The 20,891-nt window shown below is 37.7% G+C and overlaps 1 protein-coding gene across 10 annotated transcripts in view; it reads left to right on the plus strand.

Moving 5' to 3' along the window:
- The window catches only part of MAP3K4 (mitogen-activated protein kinase kinase kinase 4), a 74,686-nt gene that overhangs the window by 12,658 nt on the left and 41,137 nt on the right, over positions 1-20,891 (plus strand). For 8 of the 10 annotated variants that reach the window (XR_012659696.1, XR_012659698.1, XR_012659697.1 and 5 more), the window contains exons 2-4: positions 4,653-4,843; positions 10,377-11,758; positions 16,063-16,305. Coding sequence is in view for 6 of the 10 variants with exons in the window: in XM_075088043.1 (XP_074944144.1) it covers positions 4,653-4,843; positions 10,377-11,758; positions 16,063-16,305 (1,816 nt within the window). In the remaining 4 variants the exon portion in view is untranslated. The remainder of the gene's footprint in view (positions 1-4,652; positions 4,844-10,376; positions 11,759-16,062; positions 16,306-20,891) is intronic. The other 2 variants (XM_075088044.1, XM_075088049.1) reach the window with 2 other exon arrangements.

Raw genomic sequence — 20,891 nt, forward strand, 5'->3', positions numbered from 1 at the left:
TTCTGGTTGAAATGCACCTGGTGTCACATACAGCAGTTGTTTGTTGGAAACATTCTTGGTTATTTTTTGTTGCATTTCAGAGCTGTCAAGGTGATTTTTGTGTGGGGGCTGGTATTTTGGGGGTTTTTGGGGGGTTTTTGGGTTGTTTTTCTTTTTGTTACCATACTGCTCTTGTAACTCTCCCAATATTGCTGATGTATGCATCCTGACTACAGTCTCTTCTATATGCCTGGGGTGAAATTGATAAGAAGCATTTTGCTCATTAAAATTGAGGCTGGGAGCAGCCTGTAAATAGATGGATGCGAAAATCTATGCACTTCCAGTTTTCCTTGTAAGCATTGGGTTTAAACTGTCCTTGGCAAATAGTAACTTCAGTTGTCACACTTGTAGCTTTCACTTTTTGGGTGTATGCCTAATTAAGATTAGGATGGTTTTCACTGGCTGTGGGGGAGAAAACCTGCAGTTCTTGGTAGCAAACAAGAAATTAGCTTTGATTAATGTTTCCCAACTCCGGTGGCAGCAGTATTTAGGAACCAACAATTCTGTGTAATAACCAGTACTATAATCTGATTTTGGTTTGCCAGCAGTGCATTTTATAGGTTTGCAGATTTAATTAGTCTTTGGTTAGCTCATAAAGGTATTTAGCACATGAACATTACAAATGCTATCTCAGTAATCTAGTAAAATTACAGCTGGTTTTAATACCAGAGTGTTCCTGCTGATGATCATAGATATCTGGTGTCGTCTGGGTGAGAAAAATTGATACCAGCGTGACTAAGCTGATGTAGTTGCTTTAGTTCAGACTCTATGTATGTAGTGAGTTGTACAATAAGGCTTTCAGTGGTGAAACTGAGTCTTTGTGTTCACTGGCATTGATTTGAGCTCTGAGTTGAGGTAGCGTCTTTGCACACAAACCCTAAACTGAACATGCTGAAATTTTAAACTTGATTTGCAACCTGTGCCTTTCTCTGTCTAAGCAGACCAGCCAGCTCCAGTTAGATCATCTCATCTACTGCTAACAAGAGTGGTTCTGTAAAGCATGATTGCTGTTTTGTGATGTGACTTCTAGTGCTGCATGTTTTGTGATAAATCCGCTATGGTTTTTAATAAATTAAGGAACAGCTTACTAAATTACCCAGGGGAAAAAAAAAAGTCTGAATGTTAAGTAAGTCATACTGGATCCTGCTGTACAGGTATGTATGTAATTCAGGTGTGAGATTGGAGGGTGTTTGAATACTTCTGGACTTCATGCCCTCTCATCAGACATAGCAAGAAATAGACAAGGTAGTGACTGTTGGGGAAAGAGCGAGCTTACAGTCTTTAAAGATCAGTTCATTCAGCCTGGTGAAGAAGTTTGATTGTTACACTCTTAAGAGTTTACTCACCGAAAAACAGAAGGAAAACGGTGTTTTCACTGGTCATCTTAAAATGAGGTAACTTGTCCTACTTTAAAACTGTCTTGGAACTGAGACCTAATGCGAGTGCTGCCGGAGCTGCTCTGCAAGGCCCTGCAAGAGCATCAGCACCCCACCCTGCGCCTTGCCAGGCCAGTGAGATCACTGAAAAAATAAATAGTTCCATAAGCACTGGAACTAATGACTTCTTGTTTCATGTGGTTTAGTTTCTTGTGGTTGATTTCTCTTTGGCAAAATCAGAAGGGTGTGCTCTGCCTGAAGTTTTTTTTTTTTTTTTTTGCAGTAGGGCTGTTTGCAGGAGCTCTCAGGAGTAAAATTTTCCTGGTGTCCAAAAAGATGTAAACTTGTGTTCCACTTTCCCAGTTCAGCATTTACAAGATCCTTTTCTGTTATTTATCACCTGTTTTCACAAGATCTGTAGGAACAAATTAAGATTTTTTTTTTTGTTATATTTGACCAATAATGGTTAATTAAATCAGATTGTCAGAAGACGCAAAAACAGCATGATTTCCCAAGGCAAGAAAACTAGGCTAAAAGTATTGGTGATTCTGTGTGGTTGTTATTATGGCCAAATTCACTGTAGGGCTTTCCTTAGTCTACAGGTGGTGCTACAGTACCGCCCGAGTTGTTTTTGTTAGGTAACCTCTAAATTTTATTTACAATAGCTGGTGAACTTGCCTGCCTTCTTCTCAAAGCTGTAATGTGAGAAGAGTAATTTCCTTGGCTTTGCAGAGAACAGAACTGTTCAGCAAGTTAAGGTATTTATTTCTGTTTATAGCTAAAGGCAAAGTATAGTATCTGTTGGTTGTGTGGTTTGTTGTTTGTGTGTGTGTGTGGTTTTTTTTTTTTTTTTTTTTTTTATTAGCCTTACTGCTGTTCTACTGGCTAGAAATATTCTGGCATACTTCTTTCTGCAGACAGTCCGACTCATTTCACCAGGGCATGAGTAACATTCCGCGTCTGCCTCAAAAATAGTAGCAAGTAAAATGTTGTTTGTGATCCATGTGAATTGAAATTGAAGTTATCAGGTATGCTAGTCTTGCAATGTCTGATTTAGGTTGAATGTTTCTTTGCCTCCATATCTTTTACCACAGTCAAGGTGGTGTTATTTGCATGCCTGCGTAAGAAATAAAACATGTGAGGGGATGGAGGCAAACTGCATTTTTTTTCCCTCTTCCAAGCTAGAGTGGTGCATGTTCTTCTCCCAGATACACGTTAAAGCAAGAGATTTGTGTGTATGGCACCAGCGGGGAGTGGTGGTGATGAGGACTGTGCTGGGGTAATGAATCCCATATCTGGGAGAAGGTCTAGGTGTCACTTTGAGCTCCAGCCTATCCATGGGATTAAGTGAGTTAGGGACTTATTTTGGCCTTGGAGTCCTCTCTTCCTCCTCCCCTTTTTCTTCCTTCTCTATATTTACCCTGGGTATATAAACATCAGGTGCGTATAAAGGGATAGTGAGAGAGGTTAAAGCCCTGTCCTGCTCTTTTTCCTGATGCCCGAGTTGCCCAAGGGATTTCATTATTTTGTGAGGCTTTTTTGATATTGTGAAGAATAAAAAAGATATGCTGTTGGTGGGGCAATGATAGAGTGTTTGTTTCCATGTATACATTTGAAGTTTCCTAGTATGTCCGTGAGCAGCATAAAAGGTACTGAAGTTTAGCCTGAAACTAATTTTGTTGCTGTGTGTCACTTGATGATGCAGAGGAGATCCAGCTATCAGTGATATTGTGCCCAACTGCTCTTCTACTGAAGTAATCTTATTTGGAGGGGCAGAGCAAGTGTCCAGGAGGAAGGAAAGGGTATCTGACATGATTACTCGTTTATTGTATTTGTCATATTTTATTTTTAAAGCAAGTCCTAATATAAAAGTGCATGCATGCTGCCCATCATGGTTAGTTTACGTCTGACCTCTTCTTGTGAGAGGAAGCTGGCACTGGAAGTTGTCTTTAAGCTTGTCCAGAGTTTACATACGAAAAACAATGGCTTTTTTTTAATGCCATGTGAGTTTACAAATAGATCAGCTCCTGGTGTTGGCTTGGTGGGCAATTGTATGAGTGCCAGAACTGACTCAAAGGAAAGCCTATGGGAGCTTTTGGCTGAAGAGGAGACAGAAGTCATAGCAGTCTGGACTTTGATTGTCTTGCTCTGCGGTGGAATTGTGCCATTGCTAGGGGATAACTGTGATAATTGATGGGTTTTTTTGTTCCTCCCTGAAGGGAAAAAAACATTACTCTGTAGTTTTATCTTTGAACAATTTAATGAAAATAGTTCAGAGTTTTGGAAAATTACAAAGAAAAGTCAGCATTTTTAAAATAATAAAATTTTTGTAATACTGGGTGTAATACTACTCTACAATCTTTGCTGGTACTGCTAGATGTAATAGCAATGAAAGGTTCTGCCTGGGGTTAGAAAGCTGTTGTACCGGCCTCTGGACAGACATAGGTACTAATCCTGCACAGATACATGCTTTCTGTTGAATTCAGTTAATACAGCATCCAGCGGTTGAGCTGACCATCTGGAGCTGCAGTTTGAAGAACTTGTATACATTATCTTAATTTTGTGTTTGCATGAGCTCTGACTTCTTAAGTATTACCAGTGTTTCTTCCAAAGTGCCAAAGTAATTGAGGCTAGTTAAAAAGTTACTGTGGACACTGTGTTATTTTTTTGCTAAGAAAAAAAAAAAAAGTTCTGAGTTTAAACCTACTTAATATTAAAATCAGTGGAAGAGACGTAAAATCCATTCAGGTCTTCTATTCTAGATGAAAGTTTTGTAAGGGGTGGAGAGCCTTTTCAGTGAACTTAGAAGTTGCCTTCATGGTTTGCACAAGTTAGGGGGTAGAGGACGGAAGGGAAGACCTCTGCTACTGATTAGATTGACTCTCTTGCATTATGTTTGTATTTTTGAACTTTTCTTTGTTTCATGTACCTCTTAGTTTAGGCTTGCCACAAGTTTTCTCAGAAACAAGTATATTGTGTATACATGTATATTTACACTGTATTGTACAACCAGAGTGTCACTAGGACATCCTCTTTGTTGTATGTTGCCTATACTTTGCTTGATTGGAAAGCTGTCCTTACGGGTGTGAAAAAAACTTGGGCTAAGTATACATGGCTGTGGCAAGAAAATACAGAAAGTTGACTGTGGTTGGGATTTATTGATGGGTTAGCTTTCTAAACAGATGTTGCAAATAATTTTTATTTGTTTAGCATCATGGTTTAACCTGTTCTCTACAGGAAAGAGAGCAAATCAGAAGATGCTACTTGCAAGACTTCTGAATCTGACCCTGAGGAATTATCAGATGAAGCAAGTGCTGATACCTTCTATGGAACTTCTCCTCCTAGTACACCCCGCCAGATGAAGCGTATGTCAACAAAGCATCAGAAAAATAACACTGGGAGACCTGCTAGCCGCTCCACTTTGAAAGGTAGGTATGGTGTTTTGGTGTTTTTTTTCCTAAAATGACCATAAAGTCATAGTAGTAGCCCTTCATTACCTGAGGGAGGAGATATACAGAAGATGGAGCCAGATACTGAGGTGCAGTGAATGCACAGGAGGCAGCTGTTGTAAGTTGCAACAAGGCAAGACTGTTTTGGGTATTAGAAGAAAAATTTTACCATGAGAGTGTTTAAATAGTGAACAGTTTGCCAAAGAGGTTGTTGGGTGGTTAAATCTCTATCTCTGGAGATTTCTAAAACACAACTGGATAGATCATGAGTAAGCTAAGCTAGTTTTGAAATAAACCCTGCTTTGAGCTGGAGCTTGGAAAAAATGACCTTCAGAGAGATTTTCCAGTCTTTTTTTTTTTCTGTGATTCCATGGTCTCCACTAATGGTGTAGTTGGTTCTCTGCCCCAATTTCATGTTCTGCAGCACTTCATCATCTGTTTTATAGAAAAATAAGGTTTTCAGTGACTATTCTTTACTCTTTAGTGTCACTGAAGCAATTAAATTGTATTTACCACTATTTACTTCTGTTGACACTTTAGTTATAAAGTCATAACTGGGAAAAAAACAAGATACTTTAAATATCTTTTTTCCTAATGTTACTAAGTAATGATATCTAATACTAAATAAAAGATTTGTAGGTTAAAATATGAATTCTAAGCTTTTTCTTTAATTCTGAGCAGATATATAGAATATGGTAATTGCTTGTTGAAAAGATAATTTCAAAAAACATGCAGTAGCTACATCTTGTGAAGTTGCCCTTCCAAGAAAAAAAAGAAAAAACATGCAATTTTAGTGGTTTTGCTGAGTCTATGATGGGTACAAAAAAGCCATTTTTTTAAAGATTGTATGTTCAGTATTTTCATACAGAATGTACCTACATTAGGGGTGTGGTTTTATGTATAGATTTAAAAAACAAAACAAAAAAACCAAACAAACTGTGTCAGACAAAGCTATTTGGTAGAGTTGTTATGGCAGCTTGGCTATTGCCAGTTAATATTTTGAAAGCAATTTTTAAAATTCCTTCCCATGAAACAGGAAATATTATCACAGAGTGCATTTACTTGCAAGGATTACATTCTCAAGGTAAATTGTAGGGGGGAAGAACGTAAATGGTTTAGGATGAATAAGGGAATAACAGTCAGTATTGTAGCTGTACTTCAGTTGCAGAGAGTTGTGGAATGCAAATTCATAATACGAGAAAGGCCCATCCAAACATCTTCCAAAGCGTTTGGTTCCCTTCAATTTCGTACAGGCTCTGAATACTCTCACTGTGAAGACAGCATTCACCAAAAGTCCTTTTCCTTAAACTAAATTGAAGAGAAGTTTCATTATACTTGCTAGTAAGCTGTGTAGGCATTGGAATTATTAAGCTTCTTTTACTGGCTTTTAATTATGCAGTTTGGCTAAGTTAAACTCTTCTAATGCAACGTTAACATTATTTAGTTCTGTATATGGTAGTTATAACTTCCCTTGCTTTCTGTGCTTTTTCTTGTTTCTTTCTGTGCTTTAGAAAACAAGTTTAGTTTCTAAACAGAGGAATTGTGATACTAAAGAACTATAATGCATAATATTTCATAGTAACCCTTTGCTAAGCGTGTATTGAGAATTGATACCTTTATGAGAAATAGGGAGCTGTTCATCCCTGCTAATAGGTTTTGAGTTTTTGGAGGAAGGTCTCTCTTTTTCAACGTGTGAGGGGAATGGTTTTTGCTTCTCAATAATAATATCCTGTTCTTGGTTGCTGTGAGTGTATCTTAAAATATATTGGGTATGAATTGGATAGTGTTGTATTGTGTAAAATACCTTTTCTATAAAGTTAATAGTTCATTTTGTTTAACTTTGCCTATATGTACAATCTCAAAAAATCTATTCTGTGTTGGGGCTGGGGAGGAACCGATCCCATACCCAACATATTCAAAGTAGACTAGTTGATTGACCTTGAATGTGTATGCATATGCTGTTATTGACGTTGAATTGGTTTTACTTCAGTAAAAGAATTCATTCAGGGGTTAGTTTGATATAACTAATCAGTTTAAAATGTAAATTTGAAATAACTTTTCAGATGCTTACATATAACACATTTAATGTATCTTTATTTAGACAACTGAAAGAATTTTGGGCATTAGAGGCTTGCTTACTTGCATCTCCAATGATCATTTAATTTCTGTCACACCAAGTTTATTATAACCTGGATTTAGTATAAAAAAATAAACTGATGCAATGATCTGTTTAAACTACTTTCTGAATTGTTTCTCCTGTAGTCCAAGACCCCTGGGATTCATGTTTTCTAAGTTGAGCGCGTTTCAGAGTTGCTTCTAAGACGTATGTGTGTCTCCTGACTCCGAGGGTATGGAATGTCAGTCCGGCGATGCTTGCTTGCTTGCTTATGGAAGTGTTAGCTTCTTGAACTAAGTAAAAAAAAGAGTGCCCCTGTCTGCTTTTTATTAGGGAACTTCTGCAACTTCATACTAGAAGGGGAACCTCTGCCCTCCCGACTTTCTTACCCTCATCAAGTTCCACAAGTTCATTTTCTCATTTTTGTTTTAATGAGATGTTTAAGATCTCAGACTGCATGTACCATGTGCCCCCATAATCAAACAGTTGTTGCCTAGTCCTGAAACCTGCCTGCCCCATGTGGCTCTAAAGGTAATTGTAACTCAAAATTTGTTAGTACAGCTGAACTTGTTTTACGAATTAATTGAAGTCTATATTACAAAACTGCAGTAATACTTACTGCAGAATTGTCAGGTGTGTTTGCATCATTGGCACCTGTTTATTTGATAAAATGAGAGGATTTTGAAACAATTTGAAGATTATTGTGCCTGGGCTCTGTTAAGAATGATGAATATTCAAACATTTTGAATGTCTAACAATAATTCATATTTTTAACTTACCTTTCTTTCAGCGTGTTTTGGTGGGGTTGGGAATCTGAAGATTAATATTGAAGAATAATAATAAATTAAAACAAACTGAAGGGGTTTAGAGGACCTCCTGGTAGCTAGAGTGTAAGTTCAGAAAGTGATCTTTAAATGTGCCAGGGTTTTCACTTACTTTGCAAGGTCGCCAAAGTCTTCAGCAACAAAGTGCTGTTAAAAGTTGATCAATTTCTAACCTACCTCCGAGTCTGGGGAGGATGTGTGTGTGTGTTTCATCTCTGCCAACCGCGTTCATCTTCCTTCTTCTTTCCCACCAATGCAGAATGTCTTCCTGCTGCTTGCCTGTCCTAGATTTTTAGGCTGTTGCCTCCTCGCGGCAGTGCCAGCCACGGCGTGGAATTCAAGCTGATATGCTCAGCAGGACTTCTAGTCTTGTGTTCTGTCTGGTGCTGGTGAGCCTCACGAGTTAGTAACCAGTAAGGGTGAGGTACCACTGTCTTAGAGTGTTTGAGTAGATAAATGTAAAATCAATTATAGTGAATTCCATAGCAAATTTCTTAGAATCACTGATAGGTTTCCATTTCTAGGAGAAAAACTATGTTTGAGTTAGGTTTTATGTCATCTGCTGTTGTACTTCATAGCTATTCAGAGAAAGATGTATGAATACCTGAAATAAAAGTAATATAAGAGGCATTAATAAAGTCCATATTTGCAAGAAACTGTTTCTGTGATGACTTCGTGATTCTTCTTTCTTTTCCTCATATCCTTAAAAATATTTTTTTCCCCAGAGTTAAGTGCCACTGTGTGCATTGTGACCTGCCCTGATGCCACACAGCTATGGCAAGGGTTAAATTACTTTTTTTTTTTTTAAGATATGGGGATTGGAAGGAGGCAGTGTGGCAGGTGACACCCTTATTAACTCACTGATAGCTCACTAACACCTGAAAACAGGGTTTGTAATGGAGACAAGGAAAGGAAGGTGCTCTGACCACGTACCTTTCCACTCTCGTTTCAGACATCCCTGCAACTTTAATACAATGCCATTGTGTGCATACATTGGATAGCCTTTGAGCTGTGTTACCACACCAGTTATTTTCCAGAGAACTGTAGGTTCCAGAGAAACTGCAGGTTTCTGTATGACTGTACCTTCTTTTTTTGCAGATGCTAGAAGATGAAACAAGAATGAAAGGCCATCTGATAATTGTTAGTGAAGTGCATCACCTGATGACAGCATTCTGTCACGAAAATTTGTGTGGTGATAGGCAAATAGCACAAATTAAGATCTTTCTGCTTCTAGCTTGCTTCTAGGAAAACTAGAGATTCTGGGATGTGGCTCGCAAATTGTTGAGAATTCAAGGTGCAGTTGAAGTCAGGGAGCACTGAACATGAAGTGTTCAGTGCTCTGAAATGTTGAGCAATAGCTCTTCCCATTTTTTGGCACCCAAAAGTATGCTGGTTTGACGGATCTTTCTCTGTCATGTTTTTCCCTATATAGAAAGGGAATAATATTATTCTTCCACTGAGCAGGCCGGTTTGGAAATAAGCTTATTAGGATTTCTGGTATTAATGGATGTTATAGTGAGGAGCACAGTAGCAAAGACTCTTAAGGGAATTACTACTTCTAGAGTGGGGAACGAGCCATGTGCAGCAGATAATCCTTAGGGTCAGAGTGAACAATGAAAAGAAGACTAAGTATTCAGCCATCGTTCTGAAAGTCTCTTCTGTTCTTGAATAAGCAGGGGCCCTGTGATTTTGTAGCTTGTGTGTTCCAACTGCTGATCCCTGGACTGCAGCTAGTCACATATAGGTGCTTCTCTCCAGCCTGCCACCAATTCCTTTAGAGAGAGAGAGAGAAACACTTTTAATACCAGGTAGTTCCTCCTGTCCTGATCTGCGAAGCTTAGACTGAAGTGCTTTTGTTAGTGCTGCAGAAGAGTGATAAGGTCTGCTGCTCCTGAGGAAAGAACAGGAAGAGAAGAGGAGATTGCACAATTGGGCAGGAAGGGGCTGCTGTAATGTATGTAGTAAAGGAGAAAGCAAGTGTTTGTGTGTTGGGAGAGTGGGAAAGTAGGCTCCTGGTGTTAAGGCAGTATATTAAGACTACAGAGAGGTTCCCAGAACTAAGATCAAGCCCCCTGGGAGCCAGGATAGGATCATTCAGGCTAAATTTAAGAATCCGTACATGCTTTACTTTTTTTTTTTTTTTGAAATTTCATGTGCAATGGAGTCTCTTTAATTCTGTTTGACTTGGAAACTTAATACTCTGTTGCACTTTCAGTTTTTGTTTGGAAGGTTTGTGACAAATGTATGGAAAATGAACTTGGAAATAATTCTTTTCCTTTTGATCATACTCGGTTCTCAGTGGATGGCGTGCCTGGGGTAATGAGAATTCTCTGGGGTCCTTTCTATAAAAGAGGTAAAGCAAAAGGAGAAAAAAAATTCCTTTGGTGCTACTATTGATTTAGCTATGCTAATGGCAGTTTCCAAGACTATGTATTACTTCTACTCAAGCCTATTTTGTTTTATTGGTATTAAACAATGTTTTATGTAACCTAAGGAATGTGATTGAGAGCTGGACTGAGCAATGCTTTTTCTTGTTGCTGCAGTCACATTCTTTTTTTTTTTTTTCTTACAGAAAAGATGAGTGTGCCAACTCAGTCTGTGCATAAAGACAATGGGAAAACCATTGAGAATGTGGAGGAGCACAGCTATAAGCAAGGGAAAAAGATCCGAGACACCCTAAGGACAACAGAACGAGATCACAAGAAAAATGTGCAGTGCTCCTTTATGTTAGACTCAGTTGGTGGGTCTCTGCCAAAAAAACCAATTCCAGATGTTGATCTCAATAAGCCTTACCTCAGCCTTGGCTGTAGCAATGCTAAGCTTCCAGTCTCTGTGCCCATGCCAATACCCAGAACTGCACGCCAGACTTCTAGGACTGATTGCCCAGCAGACCGCTTAAAATTCTTTGAAACCTTGCGGCTTTTGTTAAAACTCACCTCAGTCTCAAAGAAAAAGGACAGGGAGCAAAGAGGACAGGAAAACACCTCTTCTGTCTGGCTGAACCGATCAAATGAACTGATCTGGCTGGAGCTGCAAGCTTGGCATGCTGGCCGGAGCATTAATGACCAAGACCTCTATCTCTATGCAGCCCGTCAAGCTATCCCTGATATCATCAATGAAATCCTCACCTTCAAAGTGAACTATGGAAGCTTCTCCTGTGTAAAAAATGGAGCCAGTCTCAATGGTACTTCAGGAGAAGGAGTTTGCAAAGCAACACGTGGAACTAGTGCTTTGGGTTACTCAAGTTACCACGATCACCTCCATCGCCAGCGGGTCTCATTTGAGCAAGTAAAGCGGATAATGGAGCTGCTAGAGTATATAGAAGCACTTTATCCGTCTCTGCAGGCTCTTCAAAAGGACTATGAAAAGTATGCTGCAAAGGACTTCCAAGACAGAGTGCAGGCACTCTGTCTATGGTTAAATATTACAAAAGACTTAAATCAAAAACTAAGGATTATGGGAACTGTATTGGGCATCAAAAATCTTTCTGACATTGGCTGGCCAGTGTTTGAAATACCTTCTCCTCGACCATCTAAGGACAATGATCCAGAGGATGAAGAATTGGATAGGGAAACGGAAGTAAAGGAATCCTCAGGAACATGCACAGAGGAAAGCGATGGTGAAGAACAAATCTCTGAGGAGAATGTTGAGGAACTTCGACAAGCCATCAAGAACAATTTTACCAATAAGCCAAATTTTGACTTTCAGGACCATTTTTCAAGGCGGCTTGATAGGCTTGAATCTGAGGATGACTCTGTCTCTTGGGTTATTCCAGAATGCAGTGCTGAGGCAAGCTGCAGCCAACACTGTTTGACCTCTATTTACAGGCCGTTTGTAGATAAAGCACTGAAGCAAATGGGGTTGAGGAAGCTAATTTTAAGACTGCACAAGCTAATGCATGGTTCATTGCAAAGGGCCCGTATGGCGCTGGTAAGGAGTGATCACCAGCTGGAGGTAGGTTGCTACTTGCGTACTAGTACTAGTGTACTACTGTAAATGGGTCCCCTGCTGTATTGTTTCTAACTGAAACGGGAGGAATTGGGATCTTAATGAAAGTTTTGGTTACTTTTTTGATTTTTGAAAGATTGTATATGTTATGACTAAGAGCCCAGTTCTGCTTCCACTTAAATGAATCTGTCATATGACCTGACTTAGAATTTGTGTGAAGCACAAGCTAGTTGTCTCTTACTGTTTGTAACTGAAATGACTTTTTATGATAGCATCTTTGCTCGTTACATTTTCTAATGTCTAAAGCTGTAAGTCAGAAAAATTACTGTGGAAAATTAGGCACAAAAGTAGAATCATGAGAAAAATTAGCTATGGAAATGGTCGGTTTTTTGTCTTCAAGACTGGGTATCTCTGTACAAGACATCTTTATGAAAATGTCACTATTGTTTAGGGTTTTTCCTCATCTAAATGAATGAAGTACTGTGGTGTCACGTTATGCTTGAGGCCAGATGAGATACTTGAATGGACTGTCTTAACCTTGAAATCTATGAAGGCAAGTCATGTTAGCATGTTGCATTCTTCAGGTGGTTCTTAGTTGAATTCTTATTTTCTTTGGGTCATTTTGTATTCTTAATGAAGAATGATTGTGAGTTACTAAAAACAAACTTATGAAATAAGCAGTAAACAAAGGAGAGTAGTTGAAGTTTCATATGGTAAGTTGTGGTCACTAATTCTTTCAAGCCAGAATATTGTTTCTTAATATATACTGTTACCTAATTTGCAGGCATTTGTATGTTAGAAAGAACCAGTAGTAAGGATTACTTGCCCTCCTTGATAAAGTAGCACTGTGTGTGGCCTAACCATGGATTCTGGACAAAGGAATTTATTAGCCAACATGCCTGTTCTAATATGGATACCACATGTGGTCTTTGACGCATTGCTGATCTCTTACTGTTGACTGTTACACCTGCAAAAGGAACAAGAATTGTTTATCTCCCTTGGAGGTTGTTTTTTTAGGATGAATAAATTTATAAAGTTATTTTATTTTGAAGATGCTTGTATTTGTTCTCTTGCTAATGTAGATATTACTGTAAAAAATGAAACTATTAGTTGAATTTTTATTTATTCTCTAACTGGTTTCAACTTGCGTCCTAGGAAGTTTTTCTGTTAAGAAAATATTTGTATGTTTCTAAAGAGTCATGTGCCTGAGCAAAACTTGCAGCTATCTGTTACAGTATCCAAAAGTACCCCCAAACAGTATATACTTTGGTAGAAAGTTCAGCTTAAATATATAGGTAGAAATACCTTTTAAATAAAAAAGGAAATAAAACATAATTTGGGGATATCGAAAACTACTTTGAATGTATTTCTGAAATTGCTAAATACCTCAAATGTTTGGACTTCATAAATGTTCTTTAATGAAACACTTGTAGCTAGAGTCCTTGCTGCAGCTTCACAGAATTAAACTTTTTGGGAATTTAGTGTTGGATGACTTCTGTAAGATGTAAGGTTAATCTTTTTTCCCTCCTTCTCTACCCTTGTGACTTCTTTGTTCATTTTCAATAATTATTACATATTCTTTGGAATATAGTCCTCTTCTAAGAAATTACTATAAGACTAAAGGTGAATGTTATAAAATTGTATATTTCTTTCCTGTCCCCAAACTAAAAGAATGCTGTCAAAAAAAGAAAACACTGCCTGTCAGAAGCATGGTACCTACTGCAGCAGAAGATATCAGACTGAAATGGAAGAGATGTTTTTGCATTGCTTAGTCTTTGCATCTGATGGTACTTTGCATGTAGTGTCTTGGGTTTTTTTAGTGCAGTTGAGTCTGATATCTGTATACAGCCAGAGCTGTTAGTGTTTTGTTAATCTTTGTTTTTCTCTAATTTTTTTTTTTATATCTTGACTCTGTGTTTATGTGTGTACATACACTTTAAAATCTCTGGACATATGTTAATTTCTATTGTTACTTAAACACTATCTTTTATCTGAAATGTGCTTTCTGGATTCTTCCACTGTATGCATTTTAATGTTTGTTTCATGCTAAATGTATGTAAATTTTTATACAGATAGCTGGTTTTAGTTTTTTTTTCTAAAGTACAAGTTTCATTCGTCATAGGCTCTTACACTTTAACACGGCTCTAGGCACTGTAGAGTCTGTTTTATGTAGAAGTTGTATGATTTGATTCTTAAAGAAAATGGCTACTATTTCTTATTTCAGTTTACAAAATCAGAGGTGTTATTTTAGTAGAACAGTATTTAAGCCTGGGTACCCTCTTTGTTGCTTAGTCAGCTGGCTGCGCTTTTGAATATGGATGTTGTGTGAGCTCAATAAATGGATTGGATGTTGTTTTCCTGGGTTTTTCTGAGAAGTATTTAGTAGTCACTCAAAACATTTCATATTGGGCCCATTGAAGATTAAGATCAGTCAATTTGAGCAATAGAAGTTTAGGTGTCTAATACTAAGCCCTAAAGTCCTTTGCTGTTACCCTTAATGTTAGAAAATGAAAAAGCATTTATTCAATTTTGTTGTGTTATTTTTGCTCGTAAACTAGTTCTTCAATATTTTCATAAGAATTAAATTTTCCAGCACTATACTCGCATCACAATGAGGATTGTATTTCTTAAATATTTTGTTGTACTGTAGAAGTGCAGTATTTTCATGATTTCAAGCTTGTATAAAAGCCTTTAGCTCTGGTGCTGTGGCACTATTCTGCTACTATGCGCCTCTTTAAAACAGAGTTAGTAAAAAGAAGACATTAATATACAATCTAAGAAGATAAATTCTTATACTGTGGATCAACTACAGATCAAACTTCAACTGAATTAGGTATAGAGGAAGTCCCCACTTATGCATGTTTGCTATCTCTGCCTAATGAGCTAATGGTTTTATAAACGACTTAAGAATCTGCAACGTATGGTATGTTTTTTGCCAACGTTAGACAGTAATGAATATGCTATTCCATCCCCCACGACAGTTAAGAAACATCACAGTATTCAAAAATAAAAACAGTAAGAAAACTGACTTTGTTGGTAGCTGTAATTTTGTGTGGCTCTTCTGAGAAAGCAGAGCTTGTACAACACTGCAGGCGCAAATGTCAAGAATGTGTGTGTAGGTGTAAAGGAATAAACAATGTCCTTTTTTATTATTTTCTGCTAGATAATCTTAACAGTGACTTAAATATTTTTGAACTTTCTAGGCAGCACTTAATCATTTGATCTAATTTCTGGTAATGTTTTCCCCTCCTTTGAAGTGATATTATCTACATTTGGTGCTGAAGAAAAACCTAAAAACGGTAGTTATGTCTAACATGTGAATGAGGGATATTCAGGTGTCATAGTTAGCAGCTGTGAAATGAGAATTAGAATAAGATAAACTTAATCTGAAATAAAACTTATCCTTAGATGATTTAGTGTGTTGTTATCTTCAAGAGCTGCACACGTAGTCCAAATTTTCTTCCTGAATTAAAGCCCAGAATACCTCCACGTACAGCTTTGCTTGGAATGTTATCACAAGGTATATAGTTTAGATATCTAGGATATCTGTTTCAGATAGTTTCAGTTATTTTCTCTAATTAGAAATGTAATTTCATTTAAATGAAAAATGAATTTATTAATTGAAAAAACTACCTTGAAATTTAAAAAAGGAAGATGAAATATAAAGAGCTCAGTTTCAATTTCTTAACATCTACCAAAGTTCATAAGTTACTTTTCAATAGTTTTCTTCAATTTAGCTAGTGACACTTTCTTGAATATTCCATTACTTTACAATGTGGAGTTTTATATAATATATGCACTGTGTATTTGAAAAGGAACAAGGTTACTCACCTGATGTAGCCAAGTGCAAACTTGTTTCTCTACGTATAGTCATTAGTGGAAGACCTTTTGATTTATTTATTTTTTAATATAATTTGAAATTCTCAAGTATTGTATCTTAAAGGCCTGAATGTATGTTCCTATGTATTATGTTATACTTGTACGTTCACCATAACCTCAAGCAGCAGTTTCTTCCTGTGTAGTGAGGTGATCTCCAGCTTTAACAGATGCTTTAATAATTTTGAAACAGAAACATAAAGTTAGAGATTGTTTTGTTCCATAATCGTTTGCCTCAGCCTGGAGATCCTCACAGGAAAAAAAAAAGGTTAGCTTTAAAAAGAAAAAGAGAGAAATCGAAACTTCTGTGGTTGATTTGCCAGTTAATAGAATCTTACCTTTTAAAACTAGACTTTTGTGCATGCTACTTTAAACAAATGCTAAATCATAAAGAGTTTAAGGATCCTTTTCATGATACCTATTTCTTGTTACAGTTTTCAGAATTTCCAGATCCTATGTTGTGTTCAGATTACGTGCAGTTATTAAATTCCCCACCTTGTTCTGAGCAAAAATGCAGCACTGTATCATGGGAGGAGCTGAAATCCATGGACTTACCATCTTTTGAACCTGCGTTCTTGGTCCTCTGCCGAGTCCTGCTCAATGTTATCCATGAATGTCTCAAGCTAAGGTTGGAACAAAGACCTGCTGGAGAACCATCTCTTTTGAGTATTAAACAGGTCTGCTTCGACTGTTTCTTTTTTATATTTCCTGTTGGAAATGACAAAGTAATTTTGTTATGATAAGGTTGTTGGTTTAAAAAGGATTCAAGAAATGACTGTATAATTATGTAATAACTCTTATAAATAGTCTTTCATTTCATATGGAGATCTAGGTTTTCCATAGTAAACCACTGGTCATGTATACCTCTCTGATTTAGACTCTGGGAACTAAAACTGGTAGCTAAAGGATTATCAGCCAGCGGAGGTAAACAGTATTTGTTCCATTTGCATTATGAACTATTTAACCTTGTCCAGCGCATCTTCCTCCATTTGGGTTTCTTAGGCAGCAAACCAGTTTTAAGGGTCTGTATATTTATTTTTTCTTTGATTTGATCCTTTTTTCTTTGCAAAACTAAGACCTGTGCCAACATGTGGTGGACACGTAGTAGAAGCTGATTAAGAAGAAAAACAAAATGAAAAAGATCATCTTTCTCAGCATATTGTTTTATATAAATATGTGATACTTTCTGTAGGTAGCGACCCAAGAATGTCAGTTCTGTCACTGGTTCAGAATGTTGTATGAGAATTTCTTTTCTGGTGGTTGTCTGATACAATGTAGGCTGCTTAGATCAATGCCATTTTTCAAAGTCTAGTCCAGGACATATTAAAATTGCCTGAAGTCATCTCCCTGCTCCCTGGCAAGCATAACCAGATCAGGGTTTTATCAGGTGGTCTTTTAGGGTAAACATTTAATTAAGCTCTTGAGCCGATTATGATTTCACATTCCAGTTATCTGCTGCTCCAAAATAAATTGCTATATTACATTATGGTCCCAAATTAAATTTCAGTCCTCTCTCTTCCCCCTCTTCTGCCTCGCTCCTCCACTTTTTCTTTCCTTGGTATACTAGGATTTTAGATGCCCTTATATCCAAATATCCAAAAGCACAGTACCTACAATTTCAGTCTTAAAACTCATAGTTATAGTAAAATATAGTATAGCATACTGTATTGTAAAGCGCAATATATCCTTTTTTTTTTTTTTTTTTTCCCCAGAGACTGGGGCTATTTTTTTCCCTTACATGTTGTATTCTCCTTGTGGACTTTGAGTTAAGTAAAAAATGACAGTTTCTTCCTGGAAAAGCAGTGTGTGTGTTACAGGCTGTTTTGATGGTTTATACTGTCTTGCTAATCATATTGAAAAAATGAATTCAACTCAGCAAATGCTTGCTGTCCCACGCAATATTTCTGAACAGGCAAAGGAGCTAAGGAGGATATTTCACAAATGGATCTATTTGTTTCTTGAAAACTTATAGTTCCTAAAGTCTTGAGCAGGCTCCAAACAGAGTCTAGGGGTCTGTTTTGTTCTGCGAGTTCACAGAATATTACAGATAAGTCTGGGTTAGAGGTACTCTGGTCCAACTTCCTGGAAGCTGGGCCCTATATTAGGTTATCCAGGGCCTTGTTAGGCCAGATCATGAATACTTTCAGTGAGAGGGAGAATCCACTGCTTCTCCAGTGTGTATTTTTCCTCCCAGTAAAGCATCTTTCTCTTGTATCCAGACAGAATTTCCCTGAAGCAACTTGTGCCTGTTGCCTCTTGTTGGGTCGCCATGCATCCTTGTGAAAGGAGTGCTCCCATTTTCTCTGTAACTACCCTCTAGGCATTGGAAAACGGTGATTAGATTCCTCTTGTATATTCTCTTCTCCAGGCTGAAGAAACCCAGTCCCTTGAATTTTTCTTTGTATGCATGTAGCACAGTGCAGTTTGGTTTCTATAGCGATTGACCTAGTGGGTGTCATTTGGGGCACTGAGGCCTTTAAGTGTCTCCTACTTTTTGGTACCATTTGAAGAATGTAGTAGTACTGTTTGAAGGTATCAAGCATGCTAGTCCTGATACTCAACTTTTCCAAGGTGAGGTTAAAATTTTGGATTACTAGCAAGTCAATTCTATGTGAAAACAAAAATCTGGTTTGCAAGAAAAAGTATACACGTGAAAACCAGCACAGATTGTACGTTTCCTACAGTGTGCTTTTTCTCCTGTCCTTTCTCCCTAGCTTAGCCTTTTTGAGCCATCTCATCCATGTTTCATTTTTAGCAGTAGCTTTTGTGATCCTGATGATCCTGTTACTAGAGAGAGCTGTTCTCTTTCAATGGCAATTTGCCATTATGTGGTAGCAGTGTAGTTTCTGAACAGTTCAAGATGGTTCTGCATTTGTGCTGAGAAGTGGAGGTGGGGGTGTGTGCGTATGCGCACGTACACATGGGTTCTTTCTGTTAGGTGGTTAAATTAGGAACTCTTTGTCTGTTATAACCTGTGTTGAGTGTCTTACAGCACCATGATCTTCTGCAAAATAACTGTCAGATCTCTCTGCATTTTTCATACCAGTTTGTATCTTCAGAAAGGTAGTACATGATACTGTCACTTTATAAAGGCTTCTTCCTTGCAAAAATCAGTGGGGAAATTAGGTCATAATTCCAGATCATAGGATACTGTAATAGAGAAATGCAATTTACAAATAAGTAATTTCTGCTTCATCAACACCCATTTAAGTCTATAACTAGAAGCACAATAGCATATTGGATATTGATGCAGGTGCTGATTTCTTAATTACCAATTCTGTTATCCAACACCTGTTAACCAGGTAGTATTTGAACATGTTTTAAAGATTACAGAGGAAACCAGCTAAAGGATGTGTGTTTGGATGGGGAAAACCATATCTGATGACCAGCACTCTGTCTAGATGTTCTTAACAGCTCATGGTACCCCCTGGAATTTTTGGGTAAACAGTACTTATGTCAGCCATCAACGTTTTGTTCAGACTGCTATGGTCTGTTATTGTCATGTGGCATACATTAACTCTAAGGTAGCCTGACCTAGTTGCAAAGGGGAAAGTCACACCTACCTGGTTTCTGGTAAGTGACTGACACCACTTGGAGCAGGGCCAGAGTGTACTGACTAGTTACTGTGTTCTGCTTGCTCAGGTTTTAAGTATTGGGTGTAAATACATACCCATTCTTTACTGTGCTTATTGTAGACCATATTTTTTGTTTGCCTATTGCCTTGTGAGCTTCAGTTCCAAAGGCTGACACCTAAAGTTAGAACTACAGGGTATTTTGTAAATCCTGGATGCTGTTATTCAGTAGCACTACACATCACTGTATAGCAGTATTATTTAAACAAAAAATATCTCTATTATTAATGAAGTTTTGAGAGGATTTTTATTTTGGAATAGACAGTGTTACTCTTTGCAAGTTATAAAAGTGACCTTTGCTTGTATCTGTAAGATATGCCATACTATATAGTAAAGTTTTATGGATAAGTCATGTTGCCAAGTCCCAGCTGTCTTTGTGAATAATGGATAGTTAACTTGTTCAAAGAATTCAAAATTGGTATTTATGATTTACTTTTTGGATCCAAGGGCAAAAAACTTCACTAGGTTAACACAATACACTGAATGCGATTGAGTGGAGAGTTAAGAATGCACATTCATTTTTAAATATATGACACATTAGGGATAAAATGTGTAATTTTTGGATTTCCACCTTATAAAAAATTATTGGTTTTTTCCTTTTTCACTGAACTATTGGTAAGTTTTAAACTACAGATTTCAGAATATTACCCTTGTTTCCCCTGCATGTGGGGAAGCATGGTGTAACGTGTTCTGGCCTATAAAAGATTCCAAAGACTCCTTTAAAATTAATAACATTATTGTATGTTTTTTGCTTTCATGCCATTATAATGTCTTATGCACTGAGTCCACTATATTGATATGTTAATTTGCCAGAATAACCATTATACAAGATTTTAAAAGGCAGATTAACCAACCCATAATTCCATTCCCTCTGACCCTCCAAATGAACCCCTCTGTTCCTCTTAAACTCTTGGTTTAATGAAATTGTTGCTCAGAAAACGTCAGGGGTTGTCAGACCTGGAGACTGGTAGTAGTTTCAGAAGAATACATACTTAGCACTGGAAGGACTTCTGAAAGAAAGACATTTGTTAGTGTAGGTGAAACTGTTCTTGCTGTGGAGGAGAGGTTGAGGGAACTGGGTTTCTTTGGTCTGGAGAAGAGGAGGTTGAGGGGAGACCTTACTGTTCTCTCCAGCTACCTGAAAGGAGGTTGCAGTGAGGTGGGTGTTGGTCTCTTCTCCCAAGTTACTAGTGATAGGATGAGAGGAGATGGCCTCAAGCTGTGTCAGGGGATGTTTAGATTGGATATTAGGAAAAATGTCTTCACTGAAAGAGTGGTCAGGCATTGGAACAGGCTGCCCAGAGAGGTGGTAGAGTCACCGTCCCTGGAGGTGTTCAAAAAACATGTAGACATGGCACTCCAGGGCATGGTTTAGGAGCATGGGGGTGTTGGGTTGACGGTTGGACTTGATGGTCCTAGAGGTCTCTTCCAACCTTAATGATTCTGTGATTGTGTACTCATGTGTCTGTGGTTGTGCATGTTTCTTCAAATAAATAAAAGCTGTAAGCTTTCAGAGAGGGGTGACAGCTATTTGGCTCAAAGTAACCACTTCTCCAGTTGAAAAGATAACTTTCCTCGTGTTAGCTGTGCCTAGGGAAACAACAAAAGAAACACCAATTTATTTCAGGTCT

This window comes from Phalacrocorax aristotelis, chromosome 3 (genome assembly GCF_949628215.1).
Source record: "Phalacrocorax aristotelis chromosome 3, bGulAri2.1, whole genome shotgun sequence".
NCBI lineage: Eukaryota > Metazoa > Chordata > Aves > Suliformes > Phalacrocoracidae > Phalacrocorax > Phalacrocorax aristotelis.